The sequence below is a fragment of the Pteronotus mesoamericanus genome, unplaced genomic scaffold (genome assembly GCF_021234165.1).
Source record: "Pteronotus mesoamericanus isolate MK-2021 breed Mesoamerican mustached bat unplaced genomic scaffold, CSHL_Meso_final contig_221, whole genome shotgun sequence".
NCBI classification, from domain to species: domain Eukaryota; kingdom Metazoa; phylum Chordata; class Mammalia; order Chiroptera; family Mormoopidae; genus Pteronotus; species Pteronotus mesoamericanus.
Window position 1 is genome coordinate 3922444 of NW_026555092.1, and position 22097 is coordinate 3944540.

Here is a 22097-nt window from a genome sequence, read left to right on the forward strand (position 1 = left end):
GAGCAGAGCTTTAAGGGACTTCCACTTCTTAGTTCATGGGTTTCCATAATGCTTGAATATATTTTATGATGAGCATGCATTATTTTCAGAGCCACATTAAAATAATAATGAATAAGAAAAAGTCATGCGCCTAAAATCAAACTATTGGCAGAAGGACAGAGCTGACTTGGGAAATGCTCTTTTCTAGATTAACAACGGTATACTAATGACTGAGGACTTATTCCTTTGATGTCATCGACATTTATTGTATGCTTACTGAATACCAGGACCTGTGCTGGGCATTGGAGACCTGAAGCTGGGCAAAGGAGCACACAGGGGGCTGGGGGAGCAGACGCGTGAAACACTAACTACCTCTGTGAGAGACGCGGAAAGGGCTGTGACCAAGGATCTCCACGATCACTCTCTTGTACCAGGCCTCCACCTCTCTCCTGTTAACATAACAGCTTCCTAACTGGTTTTCCAAAGTCCACTCTTAGCCCACACTGCAGTCCATACAGCTGCTAGATGGAGCTTCTTTAAAAAATATATCAGGTGACATTATCCCACACCTCCTAGCCCCCTCAAGGGCTTCCCAGTACACAGGGAAAAACTTCTGAACTCCCTCCAGCGTCTCAGAGCCCTGACAAACTGGCCCCTGATTCCCTGATGCCCCCCTCCTCCTACTTTATGCTACTCTAACTACTTTCTTGCAGTTGCCCCTGGGCTAAGCTGTTTGCTGTCCCAGGACCTTTGCATATGCCATTCCCCTGAGCCCTGGCTCTTCAATCCTTGGGTCCCAGCCTCAGAGCCTTCCCTGACCACCCAGTATAAAGTTGATGTTACTGCCCACTCCACACATATTCTGTCTTTCTTAGGCTCCACTGTCTTTCTCTCTCAAAGCTGGCCACAATTTGCAATTACGGTTCATGTGTTCTTGCTCTGAGCTCCCCAGCGGAATCTCAGCTGCATCAGAGGTCTGGTGCAGTGTAGCCACAGAACCCATGAAGGGAAGCCCAGGACGTGGTGACTCCGACCACTCTCCAGCTTTGTGCCTCAGCCACCTGCCTGAGTTCACCGACAAGCAAATAAATAGTTCCTTTGAGCTGGGTAATGTTGAGGAAGTCACTTTACCTCTCTGAGCATCAGTTTCCTCTTTTGTAAATTTAAGATTAAATAAGATAACCCACTTCATGGATTCTTGTGAATATTACAGAAGATGAATACATGACAGCACACGGGCCATGACAAATGCATCATCGTCGTCATCATCATTATTCTCAGGCTCTGATTACCCCAGGGAAAGATTCTCTGGGGCTGTGCTGTCAACACAGTAGCCCCTGGCCACATGTGGGATCGAGCATCAGAGACAAGGCTGGTCCAGATTGAGATGTGCTGTCCTATGGCGTCCGGTGGGTCCCAGGGTCATCAGGGTGACCCCCTTCGTAAGTTACATAAATGCCTAATCACTATGTTGTACACCTGAAACTAATACAATATTAAATGTCAACTAAAGTTAAAAATAACTACTTTTAAAAGATGTGCTTCAAATATAAAATATACACTGGATTTAAAAAAGTTAGTGTGGTAGAAAAATGTAAAACATCTAATTTTATATTGATTAGATGTAATATTTTGAATATACTGTGTTAAATAGAATATACTATTAAAATTAATTTCACCTGTTCCTTTTTCCGTTTAAATGTGGCTACCAGGGAATTTTAAATGACATATATGGCTCCCATTATACTTCTGTTGGACAGTGCTGGCCTAGTGGGCACTTATATTCCTTTGAGCACATTATAACTAATTCAATTCTAGAAAGTGGGCAGGATCTTTGTAGTCAGGAAAATAAATATTTATAAATATTATAAAAGAAAAGGAAATTAAAAATAAAGTATCTGAGTCCAAAGTGTTTTGAAATATGGCATAACAGTATTGACATCTTATGTACAATTTATGCCTTATGTATTTCAGAGTGCTTTCACATTTGCTGTCTCATTTGCTTCTTATAATAACCCCATAGGGCAAGTATAATTAATTCTTTTTACAACTGAGGCTCAAGAGGTAGTGCGTCTTCCTCAGAGACAGTTCTATCCATCTCCACGGATTGTGGAGTCCTTGTGCGCCAGGTGCAGTGCCAAGCGCTCAGCAGAGATTACCTCGCTTAATAGTTGCATTAACACTATGAACTTGATATGTATCCCCATTTTACAGACGCATAAGCTGAGTTCTGAAAGGTTAAGGAACTTGCCCAAAGTCACATGGTTAGAAAGTGGCAGAGCCAACATTTAAACTTGACTCCATTTCTTAACCATTAATTATACCATTCTGCCTCTGTGACTACAAAGTGGTCATAATAGGCAGGGAACTACTCTTAAAAAACTGATTTTCTGATATGGAAAGATAGAAGTCTATTCTCCTTATAAGAACCTAAAAATTAAGTGAATAGCGTCTGCAGATAAAGTGGTAAATATGACACTCGCTGTTAGAGATGCGAACCCAGGCAGGAGTGACCACAGCGAGCATTTTCCCTGGCAGCGGTCGTTCCGTGCTCCGCAGCGGCCTCTGTGTGGCCCACCTTTTCCCCCGGGCTCTGCCAATTCCCACTGAGAGTCTTGCACAGCCTCATGTACCCGTTGGGTACCCAACAAATGCTAACTGGTTTACCAATTGCATTAAAATACTGTTTCCCAAAGTTCCCCCTTCCTTTCTTTATTTTAGTAAACCACTCTTTCAATACATATTTAGTAAGCCTACGCAATGTTCTTACATTGTAATGGTTTGGTGCAGGAGTTTCAGATTTGAGAACTTTCGCAAAGCTTGGCAACTGGAACATGCGGGAACAGGAATTACTGAAGTCTTTCTTCGAAACAAAACATGACGGGATAGTGTACGCGTTGGCTGCGGGATACTTAGAAATTATGGTGTCCAGTCGGGCACTCTGTGAGGAGAAAGCCAAAGGAATCAGCATTGTCACATAATCTGTGGCTGCACAGGACAGATGTCAGGGTGATGGTGCCCAACAACAGGTCTAAAAGCGTTTTATTGAAGGTCAAGCGCTGGCAGGTAACAATAATAAACTGACATCAGGCTTTGAGGGTTTGCTCTTGGAAAACACAAGTTCAGACCTGTTCTAACTTCTGTAAACGGACTCAAATTACTCATCTTATGGTTAGGACTTGGCAAAAATAATTTTGCCATAAATGCATTTTCACCCAATCCTGTTTCAAGCCACTTACACTTGACTCACCATCAGCTGCTGGGTAATTTATAAGATGGAAACTTTAAACCTTCTCCTTCCAGCCTAAGCTTTCCTTCCACCCAGAAGGATACATCATATCTTATTTCTAAGGTTAAATAATCTGAATTGCCCAAATAACAAGTTTGCTTCTAATGCCTTCTAGGTACAAGGCTCCAGAGAACTTCCTGTCCACCCACACTCCCTACCCCCCATCTAATTACTGATTTCATAAAACCTTACAATATTTTCGCTGTTTCAACAAAACCAATTCCACTTCTTCCAGGAAGCCATGACAAACTATTTTTAGTTTAAAAACACACACAAAACAAACAGAATCAATGTTTGCCCAATGAAAAGGGACAAAAGCCACTGAAACTAGGTGATAACATCACCTTACCCTAGGATAGTATGGCAAGTATTCGAGTCTGATAAAACCAAATATTTCTCATTATTTTATAGTTAAACACTTGGGAACATTGCCCTGGGTTTCCTCAGCTTGACGGGGGTCAATAACTATACAAGCACAGAAAGTGAGGGAGGCTGTAGGAAGGCATGAGTGGCTCCCCCAACTCCTCAGTCTCTGCGCAGTGGCAATGGCTCTCCACACCTGGTTCAAGGACTCCCTTGGGATGTGGGTGGGTGTACCACCAGACGCAGGAGTCTTCTTGTCCAGAGTCTCAGCTGCTCAGAGTCTAAGCCAGGTTTCAGTCCCACCTCTGCCTTCTCCAACTGGTCCAGATTCATTGACGTTCCCAGAAGTAAGGTCACTCACTTTGCCGCTGCATTTAGTTTATTTATTATTTATTTTTAGAGAGAGGGGAAGGGAGGGAGAAGGAAAGGGAGAGAAGTATCGATGTGTGAAACAAACATCAATTGGTTGCCTCTTTCACATGCAGCAACCAGGGACCAGGGCGCGATGCAGGCATGTGCCCCTACTGGGAATCAAACCAGAGACCTTTTGCTTTGTGGGACACCACCCAGCCAACTGAGCCACACCGGTCAGGGCTGCCTTTGCATTTTGGGCAATAGTTAACTGAGTAGTTGTCATGGGTTGTTGCGTTTAATCCTCATGGAACCCTGGGTAGTGGATATTAGGATTATCCTCACCTTGCACATGAGGAAACTCAACTTCCTCAGTTAGCCAAGAGGTGGAACCAACATTCTCACCCAGGCAGTCTGCCTCCACTATGTGATCTAGACAAGCTACCCCATTCTGAAGAGACTGGGTCAAGAGGAGTAATAGCAAAACCTGTGGTCATTGACAAGATGAGCAGCTGATGAATGACGGTGGGAGGTTTTAGTTCAAGAAGAACCACTACCCCATGTCTCCTCTGCCCAGGGATACCAGCACACTGTGGCTCTGTTTTGTTGTTTTTTTTTAACTTCCATGGAAGAAGGGTGGTGAGGTCAAACCTTCCTCGGTGGCACCATTTGAGTCACCCAACAGGTGGACAAGCATGTTTTTCTAAAGCACCATTTCCCAACGTGCGTTCCTTGGTGCACCAGTTCTATAAGATAAGGTTGTGTTGCTGGTGGCAGCAGCTGGGGAGAGCTTGAGAGTCAAATAAGTTTGAGAAATCGCACAGCAGGTTCCCATTTTGAACATTCATAATACTCATTGACATATTAAATGCTCTGAGATAGTCTACAATAAAGAAACCTGTGCAGACTTTATTAAATTGACTGGACCGTAGAAGCTTTTTGGCCTAGAAAACCTATTCACAGGCATTTGGGGGGAAATTGTTCTAAAAAATTCCAATCAGAGGCAATGTTTCGTAAAGCATTGACATTTGTCTCGGAGTATAGCTGAAGTAACATTCCCTCACCAGCCCTCCCTGCCCTTGGCTTTCTTTTAACTGCCAGGTCTGTGGCCTCCAATCTGGCCACATGCTGGCATTTATGAACCTCTCTCCAGCACATGCTACCTTTTCCAGAACCACTCCTGCCATCATGCAAATATAGAAAGGCCATCAAGGTCTCCTCCCACCTGCCTCATTTCCCTTCCTGGTCAGTCCTGTGAATAATTCTGAAAGATTTGGGATACATTAATATAGTTCATCTATAGTTTGGACTTAGGGAGATGACAGGTCCTCTCAAAAGGTTGGGTGTTGCTGTTCCAATCGTCATCAGGAAGCTTCTCAAATTTATAGACCCAGGGTGTTCTGGTCAGCCTCACCCACAGTCCCCCTCCTCCTGGCCATACCAGTGTCGGCAAGGCAGATTTTTCCCTGATGAAGGCTCCTTTAAACGCCCTCAGAGTCTTCAGATCCAGAAATGGAGGAGCTGCTGAAGGTGAAAGTCACTAACAGAAGGTGGAGGTATGAAGTGCACATCCAGATCAGAAAGGAACCGAGCAAGATGTGGGGAATCTCCTGACAGATTTCCACCAACCACTTAAGGCCCTTGCTCAAGGATATGAAAACTTAAGTGTTTATAAACATAGATATACATTCTCATATCCATCAAGAAGGGGAGAGGAAGCCTGAACAACTCAGTGTCTGCCTCATTTGGGGTTTGGATTGAATTTTTTCAAGATTGGTAAGGCCTGATTTGATTCTGTAATACTCAGGCCTTCGCTTGGGCCCCAGCTCCTCCCGACGGCACTGCGTGCCCTTTGGAAAGTTATTGCATGTAGAGCCTAGCAGGGAACGGGCCACATGCCTCCTCTGATTTGGCCCATTCTTTGGCACCAAATAGGAATGGGCAGTGCCACTTCTTCATGTGGCAAAGAAGTTCACAGAGAAAATCTAGGTGTTGCAGGAAGTATTGTTTGTGACTCAGGTGGTAACAATCATAACATTCAACCTGTTTATAATGCTCTGCAGTTTCAAAGGGTTTTCCACTCATTGCAATGTTAACGTGCCCTGCGCCTCCAGGGAGTCTCCACTCATGAGCCAACTTAACACAGCAGGCTGCCGTGCGGGAGGTCACCTCAGGGATCCACAGCTGAGTCAGGATTAGGTCTTAAGACTTGTCTCCTGTGCCAGGACATTGTTAGACAAGGCACTTCTTTTGCTGATCGCTTTGGAGTCTCTACTCCCAAGGCCTGGGGCAGAAGACAAAGGAGAGGCGTGGTTGTTCTGTGAAGTCTGGGGGCCGTGCACCCTCAGCTGCTTCGCTAACGGCGAGACAGCTTCGGAGACGGCTCGCTCCTGGAGTGTCCAGCTCTACCAAACTTGCATTCCAATAAGTAGCCACATTCAGTGTGTCTTAAAGGGGTGTGTGTGTGTGTGTGTGTGTGTGTTTAAAAATCAACTCCAATATCAGGCATCATAACGCATTTTTGCAAGAGATCATTAGAATTTTTAAAGGGATAGATGGCATATGTGTTTTGTTAATACTAGAATTTGGGTTTGTTTTCTTTTTTACTTTTTTTGCTTCAGTCAGTCTTATCCTAGTTTGACCCTTCCCCTTGCTATATCTTTTTTTTTTTTTGTCCATTTATAAATATTCAAATAAACACTATCTCTGCCCAAGCCTGGTCAAGAACAATGGCACTTCATAGAGCTCCTTGATTGTCAGCCCTCCACAGAGATAAAGAGCTGCATCTCACAAAGAAGAGAAAGAGCGAGGGGAGGAACATTGCTAAATTTCAGACCCTCTGCCTGCTTTCATTTTGGTCCCATCAGATTTCTCAATAATTTTAATAATCCAATTAGACTAAGCAGTGTAAAACATCATATTAGGGCAAGGTGCATAATAAGAAATTTTTGCAGGTATGCCTAAAAATCTCAGGAAGACTTTTGCTTAATCTACTCTGTGATGACAAAATTGACTTTGGATGATTAGGTTCTGGCACTGTGTAGGGATGGGGGAAAAAAATTAAAGACACGAGCTCCAATGTACCTGCATGAAACTTGGGGAGGCGGTTACTAACTGGAACCACGGGCCTTGGGAGAGAAGGCACCAGATATCCAATATATGATTATGCAACAAATGAAGGAAATTACTGATCAGTTAATGCCCATACTCAAGAGCAGGGGTTCTCACCATAGAGGGAAAAGTGCACGTTCCTTTCTTAGATAGCGAGACACTGTTGGACACTGGAGATTGGTGGGTGACATTGTAGAACCCAGGTCCTGGGAGATCGTCCTGAAAGGGCAGGGTACAGAGCGTCATCAGGATACATTCAGTTCCACGGCACTTTTCCCCAAGCTTTACATTCATTAAAACTAAGCCTCGTCATAATCCGCCAGGACAGGCACTACCGTCACTTCGCAATGACAACTGAGCTCCACCATCTCCTAACCTGCCTAGGCGCTGTCTCAGCTGCCAAGTGTTGGGGCTAGAACCCCCAAAGCCCTTGCTCTTTCTACTTACTATATGCTGTACTGCTGCTGTTTTTACGCCATTAAAGAAATGAGCATAAAATGCGATATTAACTATGGCTGATGTGCAAGTCAGTGTACATTGATTGGGTAAGCCAAGCCCACGGGGAGGGGAGGGTGACCGATTTCACGTAACCACACCTCACCTGACTCAGCTTCCTCCTCAGCCTTTCAGGAGAAAAATCAGGGAGTGTTTCTGTTTATAAAGCAAAATGAAACAAAAACAACCTTCATCCGAAACAAGACCGCTTCTAACTCTCAGGCAAAAAGAGGCAGCGCGTGGGGCTCAGGTGCTAAATGATGCACGTATGTTAGAGAGGAGTAAACAAAAGTTTAATTTCTAAGCCGATTTCTGCTGTAGTCATTGACTGAACTTTCATCTCATTTCCCATACTAGTCACCAGGGGAAATGAATGTTGACAGAAGTTGGCTGGGCAAGAAGCATGAAATGATAAGGATGCTCCTCTGTCTCGAGAGCTTACTGGGTGCCTACTTGGTGCCAGGAGCTTTTCAAAGGTTGTCTCGTTAATCCTCTGATGTGGAAGGGATTACTGCCCTCATTTAATATATGGAGACACTACAGCATGTAGAGATGGATCTGCCTATGTTTCCTCTGCTGTGAGTGGCAGCACCTGAATTCAGTGCTAAACGCAGGGTGTACACAGTTCCTTTGATGTGGAGGTATTTTCAGGCCCGTTTTAAGGAGACTGAGGCCCAGAGACACTGGGTCCACAGCTGTTAAATGATGACTCGAGAGTTCGCTCTCTCTGCTGTCTCCACCATCCCTACTGCCTTCCTTGGGGTGGAACAAAAGCTTCAGGTATCATCAGGGCCCTTAAGGATTTTCCACTCTGGCCTGAGCAGTGTGTGATTATGATTTAATATAAAGGAGAAGGTCATCTGTGCTACTCACAGGTTCTTCTGTGCTGAATTTTAAATGCAGTGAATCCTTTGAGCCTTGTGGGTGGGGCCAGGGAGCCGGCTCCTGTCCTGTAGCTGGTGAGGATCCCTAGGGGACAGGGAGGACCGAGTGCTAGGGAGAGTGAGGTCTGCCATGGGAGATGCAGCGCGGCCAGGGGTGCGGGCACCCTGGGCCCAGTTCAGAAGAATCCTGGCACGCGGGTGCAGATTCGAGGGCTACAGGGGAACGAAGAACAGTTTTTTCTAGGGGGGCTGCGTGCAGGGCCCGCGTTTATTTATCAAGTGGCCACTGTGTGCTCAGTGCTGTTCTGAGTACTTTCCATGCACTAACTCATTTCATCCCCATCTGAAAGATGAGAAGACAGGACCAAAAGAGATAAGGCCCAAAGTTGCAGAGCCAGGAACTGTTCAGAGCCAGGATTTGAACCCAGGCAGTCTGAGTACAGAGACTACTTTTCACCACTAAGTGTGTAGGATAAAAGAAAAAAATTTCACTGGTCTGTGAGTCAGAAATTTTTGTTCCCAGAGCTGCTACTAGCTAGGTGACCTTGAGCTAGTCACCTCCCTGGACCTAAATTTCCCCATTTGTAAATCAAAGATGTTGGACTAAATGTCTTTGGGTACCTGTTGGGTTTCAAAGTCCCTAAACCAAGGGAAAGGAAGCCAGAAATGTGACTGTGACTCTCCTAGGTTTATTTTTGTTTATTTTTATTTTGTTTTGTTTTCTTCTCTTCTAGGTTTAAGGAGTGAACAGTGAAGAGACACATCTCTGCCTCCCGGCCCATTGCCACACTCTCGACAAAGCCATCAGCTCACAAGAAGTTTCTGGGCACCTATAGTGCCTGAGGAGCTAGGGCTGCCAGATAAAATACAAGGCCTGCAAGGCTGCTCGCTTAAATTTGAATTTCAGATAAGCTACAAAGAGCTATTTTGGTGTAAGTATTCCCATGCGCTATTTAAGACATACTTACAGTAAAATAGTTCTCTGTTTTTTTACCTGAAATTCTAAATTAACTAGGAATCCTGTACTTTCATTTTGCTAAATCTGCAGCCCTACCGGACCTTAATCACTTTTTAATTCTGCCACATTGCAAAGTGGTTTGAGTCCAGGCCAAATAAGAAGAGGAGTGTCCCTCTTCACCTGGAGAGGGAATTGCTGCCTGTTTGCTCTTCATGGATGTCCAAGATGAGTCCTCCAGGCAGCAAGAGGTGGCAGCCTGCAAGGCTGACTGCTAACACTTCAGAAGTGGGAGTATTTACACCACAGAAATTGGCAAAAGCTATAAATCAGAGTTTTTCTTGGGGGAGGGGAGAGCTGGTTTACCAGCACATCATTTGCTAGCTTCACATGACACCCAAGCAGGCTTCTAAGTTACTTGAAGGGAAATGTCCAGCCGCAGAGAATCCAAGCCTTCTCCCACAACTGTGAGAGGCAGGGCATGGCTCTCTGGCAGAACAATAAAAATTCAGACCTTTCAGCTCTGGGATAACAGTTCGTGTGACTAATGTTGTGTGACTCGGATGAGTTGAAGCCTCTCAGAGCACAACCCAGAGAACAAGAATTCAACTTGCCACTGGTGTGAGCCTAGCCACCCCCAAACTTTCTTGGCCAAGACTAGCCCAGAGAGCAAAAAACCAAATAAGCAAACAAAACAAAAATGGGTGTGGGAAGGGAGAAGGGAGAAGAACTATTTCTTTGAGCTCTACTGATTGCCTATTGAGCTCACAACGCCAGGTGCTATGCCGCTGCCTCCTGCGCCTGCCTCTCAGTGTGATGGTTAAATGAGTCAACGTGTGGAGAGAGGTTACAGCGAGGCCGTGTGTGCGCAGCCATTGCCCTCACCATCTCTACTCTGCATCGCCCACAACCGTCTCAATGGAGCGAGGACCTTCCCTTGCAGGTTACAGACTGTCAGAGTGGGACTGAGCAAAGGATGACAGGTGGATGTGCTCCCATCTCCCACCAAATACACGCCGGGGTGACATCTGGTTGAAATGCACTGTGAGAGCTCATTTGAAAGATTAAAGTCCCAAATGGGCAGCCTCTATATGTGCCAAGGGTGAGGCACAGATCTACATTCACTTGACCTTGGGATGGGTTTAGAGAGGGATGAGGGAGAGGAGGGAAGAGAGGGAGCAGGGCATCTCCTTCCTCACCCCAGAGATCTCCATTGGTTATGGGAGGGCTTAATGTCCCACAGCCTGGAGCCACAGATGCCTGCATGCAGCCAGGACTTTCTAGTACTGATTTCATAGATTCTGTCCAATTCATACCTTCAGGTGGAGATAAGACGTGCTGACCCACTGCCATCAGGCCAAGCAGAAGGCGCTCAGGGGCATAAGACTGGCTTTGGGAGCTCAGAGGAGGGTGTGCTTGCTTCCACCCAGGGGAGATGCTGGGGTACAGTGTCAGGGGACCATGAGTAGCTGCCTGGGTTTGTCCTCACTCTGCCTGGACCCTGGCTGCACAGGTTACGTACCCCTCCTTGTGTCTTGGGGTCATTATCTGAAAAGTGGGGATGATGATGGGAGGTAGCTCCCAGGGCTGTTACGGGGGTGAAATGAATGCATAACGGCAAAGGTCTTTGAGGGCCGCCTGGCACGCTGTCGGTGCCAGCCTGCGCCTGCTGTTTCCGGGAGCGTGCCCTGCAGACCCCTCGGGGAGGGCACTGGGACTGATGTAGAGAAGCCAGGCTTCCAGGGCGGGGAGGTCGGGCAGGCCCTGCTGTGGCTCAGACCTGCCACTGAGTGCACACTTGGGGTAATTATCCCCTTGAACACGGTGGTCTATGCATGAGCTATTTTCATGAAATATCCCTGCCCTGTAACATACCCCTGGTCCGGTCCTTATCAAGTTAATAAGTGAACAGTATTAACTTTGTACAATTTCGCCACCCATTAAACCCCAGCCTGCTTACCATTTGAGAGGGTAGATTTACTGTCAGGCTACATATGAAATTAACATATATTTTGAAATCGCGCCCATCCAGAGGATATGGTGCCCATATCCTACTACTGCCCACTTATTTGAGCCTAGAGAGATCAATCAGGTTTAGAATCAAAGAACAGTAATCCCTGGAGAGGGCCTGCCTATGACAACATCCTTATTTTTAAGATGAAGAAACAGATGCAAAGACACTAAGTGGGTGTCCTGAGTGTTACGCAGCTCGGGAAACAGTAAACACAGTCCAGGGGGAAACAGGGACAGAAATGGGGAGGTGGGGGAAGAAAATGGCCAGCGGGCTCCTGGGCCGCACTCCGGCCTGGGTTGGACATGTCTCTTCACGTACGGGAGTCACCAGCACACCTGTAAATAACTGTAAAGTGTTCAGGAAGCAGACTGCACTTCCAGCAGCCAGAAATGTCAGTCCAGAGACGGAGCTCCGTGAAGGATTCCCTGTACCCAGAAGTCAGATTCTTACGGGGAAAGTGAGCTGGGCAACGAGGCCTTGGCGTTTCCTGCAAAGTTAGACTGATAAGGTAAGTGCACATTTCAAAGGGCACCAATGTCAGACGTGCTAAGTGGGTCACAGAATTAATTTGAGGCCACAACCAAGTTATGAGATCAGGCACAGGGTGTGTGCGAGCAATATTTTAAGAAGGGCGGTGAGACACTGGATTTTAAAATCTGTTTTTAATTCATATTGCCTCACTAAATTATTGGGTGATGCTAAACAAGATCCTTAACTTTTCAATGCCCCGTTCCCTCAGGAAAAATGAGAACAATGAGCATAGAATAAGACATTGTTTTTTCCTGTTTTCATAGCTTGAAGAACCTAATAAAATTATATAATCCAAATTTTATGTTTCAGATGAGAAAACTGAAGCCCAGAAAAGTCAGTTGACTAAAGGCACACAGCTAGTAACAGAAAGAACACAGGGAACCTGATTTATGGATTCCTTGCCCTTTCCGCAAAATTTTGTACTTATTTACCTAATGTCTTCAAATACTTAGGTGATAGTTTTCATGTTGTCAAGCCCATGTGACCACATTTGAAAAGTACGAATCAAATTTCTGAGCTATTTCTCCATATTTGATGCTGCCTATAGATTTTGCTGTCTGTCAACTTGGTTCCTTCAGCAGAAATTTCCTGAAAGTCAATAGTAATTTACGACACTAACTCTAAAAGCCAGCCCATTCCATTTCTGTATTTGCATCTTTGGCACTACATCAAGTAGAATGGAGTCTTATACACATTACTTGATGTCTTCCCCTATCTTGAGCTTGGTCTGTTTTGCTAAGTCCTTTTCAGAAACATGCTCTCTGACTTCCATAGATCAAATTTGTGGCTTTGCAGGCCACAGAGGGAGGTGTGGTGCAGTGTGTGGAAAGAGCATGAGGCTTTGGAGTGAGCTAGACCTGGTTTGTGGTTTAAGTCTTTCAACTGATTCAGCAAATATTTATGTAGGGCCTCTTATGTGCCAAACCCTGTGTTGTGTGACCCTGGGCGGGTCATTTAACTTCCCTAAGCTTCAGGTTTCCTCTTCTGTTAAGATAATAAACCCTTCCCTTTAGCATTGTTCTGAGGATTAGAGATGTGGTCTAAAAATGATTTCATCCATAGTGGGGTTCAGTAAGTGGTGGCTGCTATTATTTTTATTGGAGGCTGGACTGCAAATATCCTAGAGATGGACAACGTATTATTGTTAAATTACCAAATGGGAAACCAGACCAAAAAAGGAGACAGACAGATGGACAGTTAAAACACAGAGAAACTACAGAGAGAAGAGAGGAAACTCTAAGCAAATATTTATTATCTTTGGGGAAAACCTGTAAGTAATTAAAAATACATATGTGTGTGTGTGAGAGAGTGTATACACTAGACTACAGGCTTTATTATTGGCTTTCTTAGAATCCTAAAATACCAGAAGTGGAAGGAACGTAAGTGTTCTCTAGTTCACCATTCTGCTTTACAAGAAGGCACAGGCAAGGGGCAAAGCCTTGGCAAGCCCTCAAATCCCTCCTGACTCTTCTGCATCATTCAGAACCTAGATCTCCTCATTCCCTCCCCACCATCTTGGCAAGGTGGTAAGAGGAAAAGCACTTTTAGAATGCGACAAAAGGTAACTGAGATGATGATTACTCAAAAAAAAAAAAAGTTATTCTAAAGGTCTTGATCAAATGAATAAAGGAATGAAGATTTTAGAGAAAAACTCAAAACGTTTGCAAGTTGTTTGAGCCCCCTGCTGGTGAGGGAGGAGAAGGTCAGATTCCTAAGCCTGTTGGCAGGTGAAATCCCCAGTTAGGTGAGGAGCTCTCAGAAAGAAGCCAAGCAGAACCTTCTGGATCAAAGAGGAAATAATTTGAGGGAGAGAGTGAAAATGGAGAAAATGCAGGAACAGTAGTAACACATTGTTAAAAGAAGTCTAAAAATGGGGGGCTCTCATAACAGAGGTCATTTTAAATTTATTAGATTTTTATTTTTCCTTTTATGTTATTTGAAGAAAATCTCATTTCCTTTCATGTTATAAGGAAAGAGCCTGGTAGAGAAAGAGAAAAGATTTTTACCTTTTACTTTTATCTCTGGGATTTTGGAATGTTTTATCTCTATAATAATTTTAAAATGCATTTCTTCTTTAAAAAAATGTTGTTTGGTTCAGTGCAGCACCATAAGTCGTCACATGCGTTTCCCCTAGATTTCATCTTGCCAGCCCATTCTCTTTTTTTTTTTTTTTTGAATTCTTAAGTATTTTTTACTTTCAGTAAAATTTTGTATTGGTTTCAGGTATACAGCATAGTGGTTAGACCAACAATTTTCAACATTTTAAAAATCTCATGGCACACAAAGCTAATTACTAAAATTCTGCAGCACATATATATATAATTTTTTTGCCAATATGACAAAAAAATAGGTATAGTTTTCATTCACTCACACTGGACAACTACTATTGTGTTGGCTGTTGTCATTTTTTTCATTTAACAATCTAAGGGAAAAGAGGTCATTGCTCCCAACTAAATAGTTAGGTACTGCATGTTTTAAAAATTCTCGTGTGCCTCTCGTGACATACTAGTTGAAAATCGCTGCGTTAGACAATCATATACTTTACAAAGTCCCCCTCCCCCACCCCCTGCTTCCTGCTCTTTCCAGTGCTCACCTACCTGACACCATACATAATTATTGCAATATTATTGACTATATTCCCTATGCTGTACTTTTTACATCCCAGTGACTATTTTGTAACTACAAATTTGTACTTTTTAATCCCTTCATCATCTTTTTGACCCAGTCCCCCAATCTCCCTGCCCTCTGGCAACCAGTCCGCAATCTGTGTCTGTGCCCATTCATAAAGCCAGACAGCAAGCTGGAGAGGCTGCTGTGGCTCCTTGCATAACACTGCCCTCTACTGGTCACAGGAGCAGACGCACCATCCGGGCTTTCCTGCCTGTCCCCAGTCTATCTAATCCAGACTACAAGTAACGAATCTCCAAGACAATGTCATTACCGTCTTAAGATAAAATCTCTTGGCTTGGCTATTAAATCCTTTTTTTTCTGATTCTTGAACTACTGAAGGCTTATATTTAAAAGGAATGGAGGATTGTGTTGGATATGCAGCAGTAAAACCTAAACAAAAATAAAACAAAAATTAGCACAGAACAAAGAGCTGGCAAATGCAGAAAACACAGAGCTGCATATTAACATTTTATCTTAAATAGAATAGAAGGAAGACTTGCCTTTTGATGAGAGATAAACTTGCAACTGGATTTTTAAAAAACTGTTCCCCACTTCATTTTCCCTCTTGGTAATTTATTAGGATTCCCCCCTCCAGCTCTTAAACTAGGGAGACTTGGTAACACAGTGGAAGTGAACTGTCGCAGGGAAGAGGGAGGATCTGACAGGGAAGGCGTTCTTGCCAAGCAGGAAGGGGACACAAAACCATCACTGGTCCCAGGGCCAGAATCATGCATCAGCAAAGCTCCATACAGATCCAGAGAGGCAGGGAAATCCCAGAGTGGGGCTCCCTCACTTTTTAGGGCACTGTGCAAAACAGGGTAAGTTTAGCTCTCTGCTTTGAGCAGACGTGGGGTTAAAAAGCAGAAGGTCATCGTTTATAGGAAATCAAATTACAATTTTATACATCTCGGTCGTGATGAATAAATGATACATGAAATCCCCCTTTTCCCTCCTCCCACCCCCCATGTATGGGAGAATGCCCACAATATTGATTCCACGGGCGGCATCTATCTGCGCGCCAGGTTGACTACAAACCCTACCCTGTGAGTGTATGAGTGGAAGAGAACCTGACTCCAATTTTTAGTGTTTGGTTGCTGACAGCTTTCAAGCCTTACCCATCCCCCTTCCCTTTCTGCCCCACGTCTGGGTAAGCTAATGAGAAGGCCCAGATGCTCCCTCCTCTGCTACGGGCTAGAAGTTCAACCATGCAAACCTCTGTGCTCACTCCAGCCCCATCTCCCAACCCCAGTAAAACGCCAGGTAAGACTCCTTTCCCTGCTCTCTCAAGCTGTTGTCAGGCCAGGCTAGGAAGCCTGCCCGTCTCTCCCCCAGAAAAAGCTCATTACGTGAGTAATAAACCTTTTCACATCCCTTGATCTGTATGTGGCACCATCGGTCTTGACATCCAAGCCAGATTCGGGGTGGGGGGCTCTCCTGGCTGCATGTCCACGAGAGTGGACCAAGTTACCTCAACGAGACTGCTCCCCCTCAGAGAGGAAACGTGCAGTAGTGAGAAAGGGTAGCCGAGAGAACGAAAGAAAGGCTGTGTTAGCGTGGGGGCGAGGTGGCATGGAAACTGCCTTTAAGGCCCATTTCTCAATCTCTGAATTTTTGAAAAAACAAAACTGGATGTCAGGCAGGAGAGCCCAATGCCAACAGGGGCTCCTCAGGAGGTACTGTTACCAACAAGCTTTACAGATTAGGGAACCGAGGCTTAGAGAGATTAAGTTACCCGTCCAAATCACACAGCGACACTTAATAATACAATACCTGAGGTTCGAACAGTTTGTCTGATAAGCTCAGGCTCTTAAACTCTAAGCTGTGTGCCCTCTTTCTGAGCCTGGCTTATAGACAGTAAATGAATGAATGACATACTGGGGAGGGGGCAAACTAGCCTAATTTGTCTGGGTTGTGGATGAAGCAAGTAAAAGAAGCAGAATATATGTCTGGTTAGAAAATATTGGGCAATATCTGTATATGGTAGATTTATTCTTTCCCTCTCATCTCCCTCCATCTCCTATTTAAGTAGGTAGACGGCTACGTTTTTTTGTTTTGTTTTGTTTTTTCTTTAAGAGAGCTAGAGAGCAAATCAGAAAGCAGTAGATGCAAGGCTTCCTAGCTTTTGTTTCTAAAAGCCAAGTCAGTAGAATAACTTGGGTTTGCAGAGGAGGCAGTAAAGAAACAGGGGTTATTTTTTTTTTTTAAAGATTAAAAGTAAAAGGGAAGACATTCCCCTGGCAGAAGGAAAGGTTTCTCCTTGGCTGAAAAGGAGATCAAATGCTATGGCTTCTGGCTGTGGTGGGATAGTGTATACCAGAGCAGCCCTCCATGAGACCCACCAAGGAAAAAAATACGATTTTTAAACAACTCTCTAGATAACTGACCTTCCATTTCCAACCAAAATGGGGCTAGATCTGTCCTCCTAACAGGGGGAAAAAAAGGTAACAATGGACAAAATATATGAAACAATAATTTTCAGACACGGAACATCAAGCAACAAAGGATAGGGGTCGCTGGAATCAGGAAACATTTCAGCTTGCATCGGGATTACCCAAGCTTACTGCTTACTGGAGAAATTGCCAGGCCACGGCACAGGAAGGAGGCATGCAGGAGGTGCTTGGTGGTCTCCAAGGAAATTGATCTGGGAGCCCAGAAAGGTCTGAGGGTCAGACTTCATGGGACACAGAACCAGAGAAGAGAGGGTGACACAGAGAAAGAGCTCGGAAGAGGTGCGCTGGGGTCCCCTTTTGTGGTCCCCTTGATCAGCACATGCATATGAGGGAACAACCCAAGGCTGGGGAAAGAACTGACTGAAAGAATTAGGGTGAATAACACCTGAATGCACCCTGGGCCAGGAATAGTTCTTGCTCCACAAGTCAGAGTAGAAAACCTCTTAATTCATAGAACCTAGAGCGTGCAGAAGGGCCTTGCCTCAGACACAGGGCAAAATTATCCCTAGGTTAAATACTGCTCTAGTTCCAAAGAACAAAGCTTACACTTGAGACTTCAAAAGTTCACACTGTTTCTAAGTCATTTAAGCGTATCTCAGAATAAAGCACAAGAACTGACAGGACTACAAAAAATACATAGACCCAATTCAAAATATCTGGCATCCACTAAAAACTTAATGAGCATGCACAGAAAGGAGAAGATATACTTTATAACAAGGAGAAAATCATTGACATCAACTCAAATGATACAGATGAGAATCACAAGGATATTATAACTGCCATAATACCTATATTCAATATGTTCAAGAAGCTATAGAAAAAAATTAACACATATTAGAGACATGGAAGATATAAAAACAATCCAGGTCAAACTTTTATAATGAAAACTAAGATATCTGAGGTTAAAAATGCACTAGATGAGATTAACACTAGACTACGCACTAGGGGGAGGAGGGGAAGACCAGTAAACTTGAAGACACAGAAATAGAAACCACCCCAAATAAGACACAAAGAGAAAAAGAATTAAAATGTACAGAATATCAGTGAGCTGTGTGACAATTTCCAAAGGCTAATATACATGCAATTAGACCCTCCAAAGAGAGGAGGGAGAACAAAATTATTTCAAGAAAAAAATGAAAAATTTCCATATTGGATAAAAATTATAGACTCTCAGGTCCAAGAAAGTCCATGAACCTCAAGCACATGAAACACGAATAAAACTGCACCATGGCACATAAAATAATCAAATTACTTTTAACTCTAAAAAAAGAAACAAACCTATTAACCATGTTTTAGATGTGTTGCAAATACTTTTCTATTCTATTCCTTGTCCTTTAACTTTTTTATATGTATATTACTATATAGTTAAAAGTTTAATATAGTCATATTGTCAATATTTACTTTATAGCTTCTGAGGTTGAATATTTTACTTGAGGTCATGAAAAATATTAGTTTGTGTTTTCTCCTAAAACTCCTTAGATTATACATATTGATTTTTAACTCACTTGAATATTTCTTGTGTAATGTGTGAAATAGGGCTCTATATTTGTTTTATTTCAAGTAACAGTGGTCCATGCACCTTATTTGTTGAATAAGCCTTATTTTACCCATTGATTTGAAATATCAACTTAATCATACGTATATTAATCAGATATATACATTTATCTCTAGAATGTTCATTATATTTCATTGACCTACTTGATTATTTCTGTGCTGGTGTCATGTTGGTTTAATTGTTGAGACTTTATAATGGTTTAAATTTTTAAAAATATTTTATAATTAACTTTGACATTAAAAAATAAATAAAATCAATGGGCATTTAAGAAAGAAAGAAAGAAAGAGAGATGGAACTCCTACCTTTTGCGACAGCATGGATGGAGGTGGAGAATATTAAGCTAAGTGAAATAAGCCAGTTGATGAAGGGCGATTACCATATGATCTCACCTATAAGTGGACTCTTTCAACAAAATAAACTAATGAACAAAATAAACCACAGGCACAGAAACATGGAGCAGACTGAAAGTGACCAGAGGGGAGGGGCAAAGAGGACAATGGTGGAAAGAGGGGGAAGGAACTAGACAATGAACATGTGTGAATGACCCATGGACATGGACAACAGAGTGAGAATTGACTGTGGGATTGGGGGGTGGAGGGTGGGATGGGTGGAGGGGGGGTAAAGGGTAGAAAATTGAGACAATTGTAATAGAATAAACATGACTTATAAATTAGAAAAATAAAATAAAATAAATTGGCTTTAAAAATCAAATTGCTTTTAAAAAGTGATAAAATCTTAAAATTAGGCAGGGAAAAAAGAAGACCCGTTACATACAAAAGGAACAAATACGAGACAGCAGACTACTGTTGGACAAAACATCTTTAAGGGAAGAGATGAAAAAAACCTGTCATTCTAGAATCCTATACCTGGTAAAATACCTTTCAAAAACAAAAGCAAAATAAAGACATATATATATATAAAGAATTAATCACCAGCAAACTGGAACTATAAGAAATGTTAAAGGAATTCCTTCAGGCAGAAAAAAAAATGATACCAGTTGGGAATCTGTACCTACCTGAAGGGATGAAAAAACCCTGCAAATAGTAAATACTTGGGTAAATACAGGGTCCGGCACAAATAATGTCCCTTTTCCATTACAAAATCTTTTATTACACAATCATAAGCATATAATTCTGTAACACAATAATATCACACTCAAGCATATCATATGACATTTTAGGTGCAATGTTCAAATTAAAACTATAGATTATTACACCTACATTATTACTCTACCAACCACACTCAAGGAGGCGTTACTTCTGCCGGATCCTGTATAAAATACAGAATTATGAGTATAAATGGATACACTTACATACAAATATGAAATTTAAATCCTCCCTCCCAGACACCTGTTATTAAATTCACTAGACCTTTCTGGACTTTGTTGACAATTCTGGAATGTTTTTGGCCAGGCTGTTCATCTTTTTGTGCAGAGGTGTTCATCTTAGCAAAGTTCTGCGATGTGTTTCATTTGTTTGATGAAAAACTCTACTACGACATGTTCGTCCAAGCACCTGAAACAGCCAGATACAGTATTTGTAGGGATCACTTCACAGTTTTTGTTAATTATGTTGACTGAGTTCTGTTCTCTCTACAGACAAAGTAATCCTGTGGGTAGAGGCCAAGATTTACCAGGATCTCTGACCTCAAGTTGCAAGCACATTGCACTCACTGCCTGTACGAGGAGCTCTGAAGTGTTTGTGGCTGATGGTGCTTCCAGAGCTATCAAAGGCTTGCATTTTATAAATTTATCTTCATTGAGATAATTTACATACAATATAATTCAGTAGTTCTATGTGTACAATTCTAAACTTTGGCAAATGTTTAAAATTACGTTAAATACCAGCACAATTAAGATATAAATATATCCATCTGTCCCAAAAGTTTTCTGTTTCTTTCCAATCAATATCCACCCAACCCTGGTGCCTGGCATCCATTGCTCTGCTTTTGGTTATAATAGTTGCCTTTTCTAGAATGTCATATATATGTAATCATACAGTATACACTGTTTTTGTATGTCTTTTTTCGCTTAGCACAATGCTTTTGAGATTCTTCCATGCTGTTGCATGTATCAGTAGTTTGTTCAATTCTAGTGGTTCTAGAGTAGTATCTCATTGTCGCTTTGATTTGTACATTTTCATGTGCTCACTTGCCATTTGTTTACCTTCTTTGTTGATGTGTCTGCTCAAATCTTCTGTCCTTTTTTAAATGAGTGGGTGATCTTATTATTGAGTTGTAAAAGTTCTTAATATATTCTGGATATCAGCCCTTTATTATATATATGTTTTAGAAATACTTTCTCCCAGTCCAAGGCTTGCCTTCTCATTTTCTTAACATTTGAGGCTGTCTTGAATTTTCACAGAATGTTGGGGTTTCCTACAACTCAGCTTGAAAATTCTTGAGGCAAGGCATGGCTGAATACTGTGTTCTTTTTGTCAGTAGTTTACACAGCCAGACACCATGCAAAAGTAAAGTCTTCCCTTTAAAGTGCCTATAATGGTATGCCATGTGTCTTCATAGCATATCATTACTAGAAGTGAATACAAATTAAAAAAAAAAGAAAAGAAAAGAAAATTCTTGAGGCAGTTCACTGTTGGGTAGTTCTAATTGTAAAAAGTCCCTAACTGTATCAAAGCATCTCTCTCTCTCTCTCTCTCTCTCTCTCTCTCTCTCTCTCTCTCTCCTCCCCCCATCCCCCGCCCCACTCAGCCTAATTCCAACCCTTGAAATCAGCCGAGATTAAGTCTCACCCTTCTTCCACATGGGTAATTTTCAAAATGCAGGCCATAGTCCATAGCATTTTGTTAATTCTGTTTATTATGTATGTGTGTGTGCTGGGTCACAATATAAAATGTATTTCTAACTATGGGTCAAAGTAAAAAAGTTTGAAAGTCACTGTTGTTTGTGAGTAGTCTTCAAGTTTTTAAAGGCAGCTGTGATATCGTACTACCTAAAGACTAATCCTCTTCTCCATAAGGGACCTCTTCAGCCTCTGAAATACCCACTTGTTGCACGGGGATTGCTCCCCTCACTATATTGGGCATCATCTTTTGGTCTTGTCATCAGATTCATCTGGGTCTCTGCTCAGACCTTAGGGATGACTTCCTTGGCCACTCTCAGGAAGCACCACCCCATCTTCTCTAGCCACGGACCCTGCCTTATTTTTCCCATAACATTTTTTCTACCCAATATCTTATTTTATGTGTATTTCTTTATGCTCTTCCCCAAGAGAATGTCCATAAGTGAATCCCCAGTCTGTTCGCTGGTACATAGTAGTTACTCAATAAATATTTGTGGACCCAATTAGTGAATATGTTTACTAGGAGTAAACACATTTTGGCAACAATGTGTATAGATGTACTCATAATACAACTCTTTCCTTCAGGAGTTACATTTTATAAAGATTTACTTGCCATGATTACAACTATTGGCATGTTTTCATTCTACCAT

General features: G+C 42.7%; 1 protein-coding gene and 1 non-coding gene across 2 annotated transcripts in view; one reads left to right on the forward strand and one right to left on the reverse strand.

Moving 5' to 3' along the window:
* The window catches only part of STPG1 (sperm tail PG-rich repeat containing 1), a 36329-nt gene extending 16239 nt beyond the window's left edge, over positions 1-20090 (reverse strand). Inside the window, exons 1-4 of the mRNA XM_054571473.1 lie at positions 20018-20090; positions 14914-15032; positions 7211-7312; positions 2750-2920 (exon numbers count right to left, since the gene is read on the reverse strand). Of these exons, the coding sequence (XP_054427448.1) occupies positions 2750-2920; positions 7211-7312; positions 14914-15032; positions 20018-20090 (465 nt within the window). The remainder of the gene's footprint in view (positions 1-2749; positions 2921-7210; positions 7313-14913; positions 15033-20017) is intronic.
* A 965-nt stretch (positions 20091-21055) lies between these two features.
* LOC129069553 (small nucleolar RNA SNORA15) lies at positions 21056-21195 on the forward strand. The gene has a single exon (XR_008529044.1). It is a non-coding gene; the product is annotated as a small nucleolar RNA SNORA15 (small nucleolar RNA).
* The last annotated feature ends 902 nt before the right edge of the window (positions 21196-22097 follow it).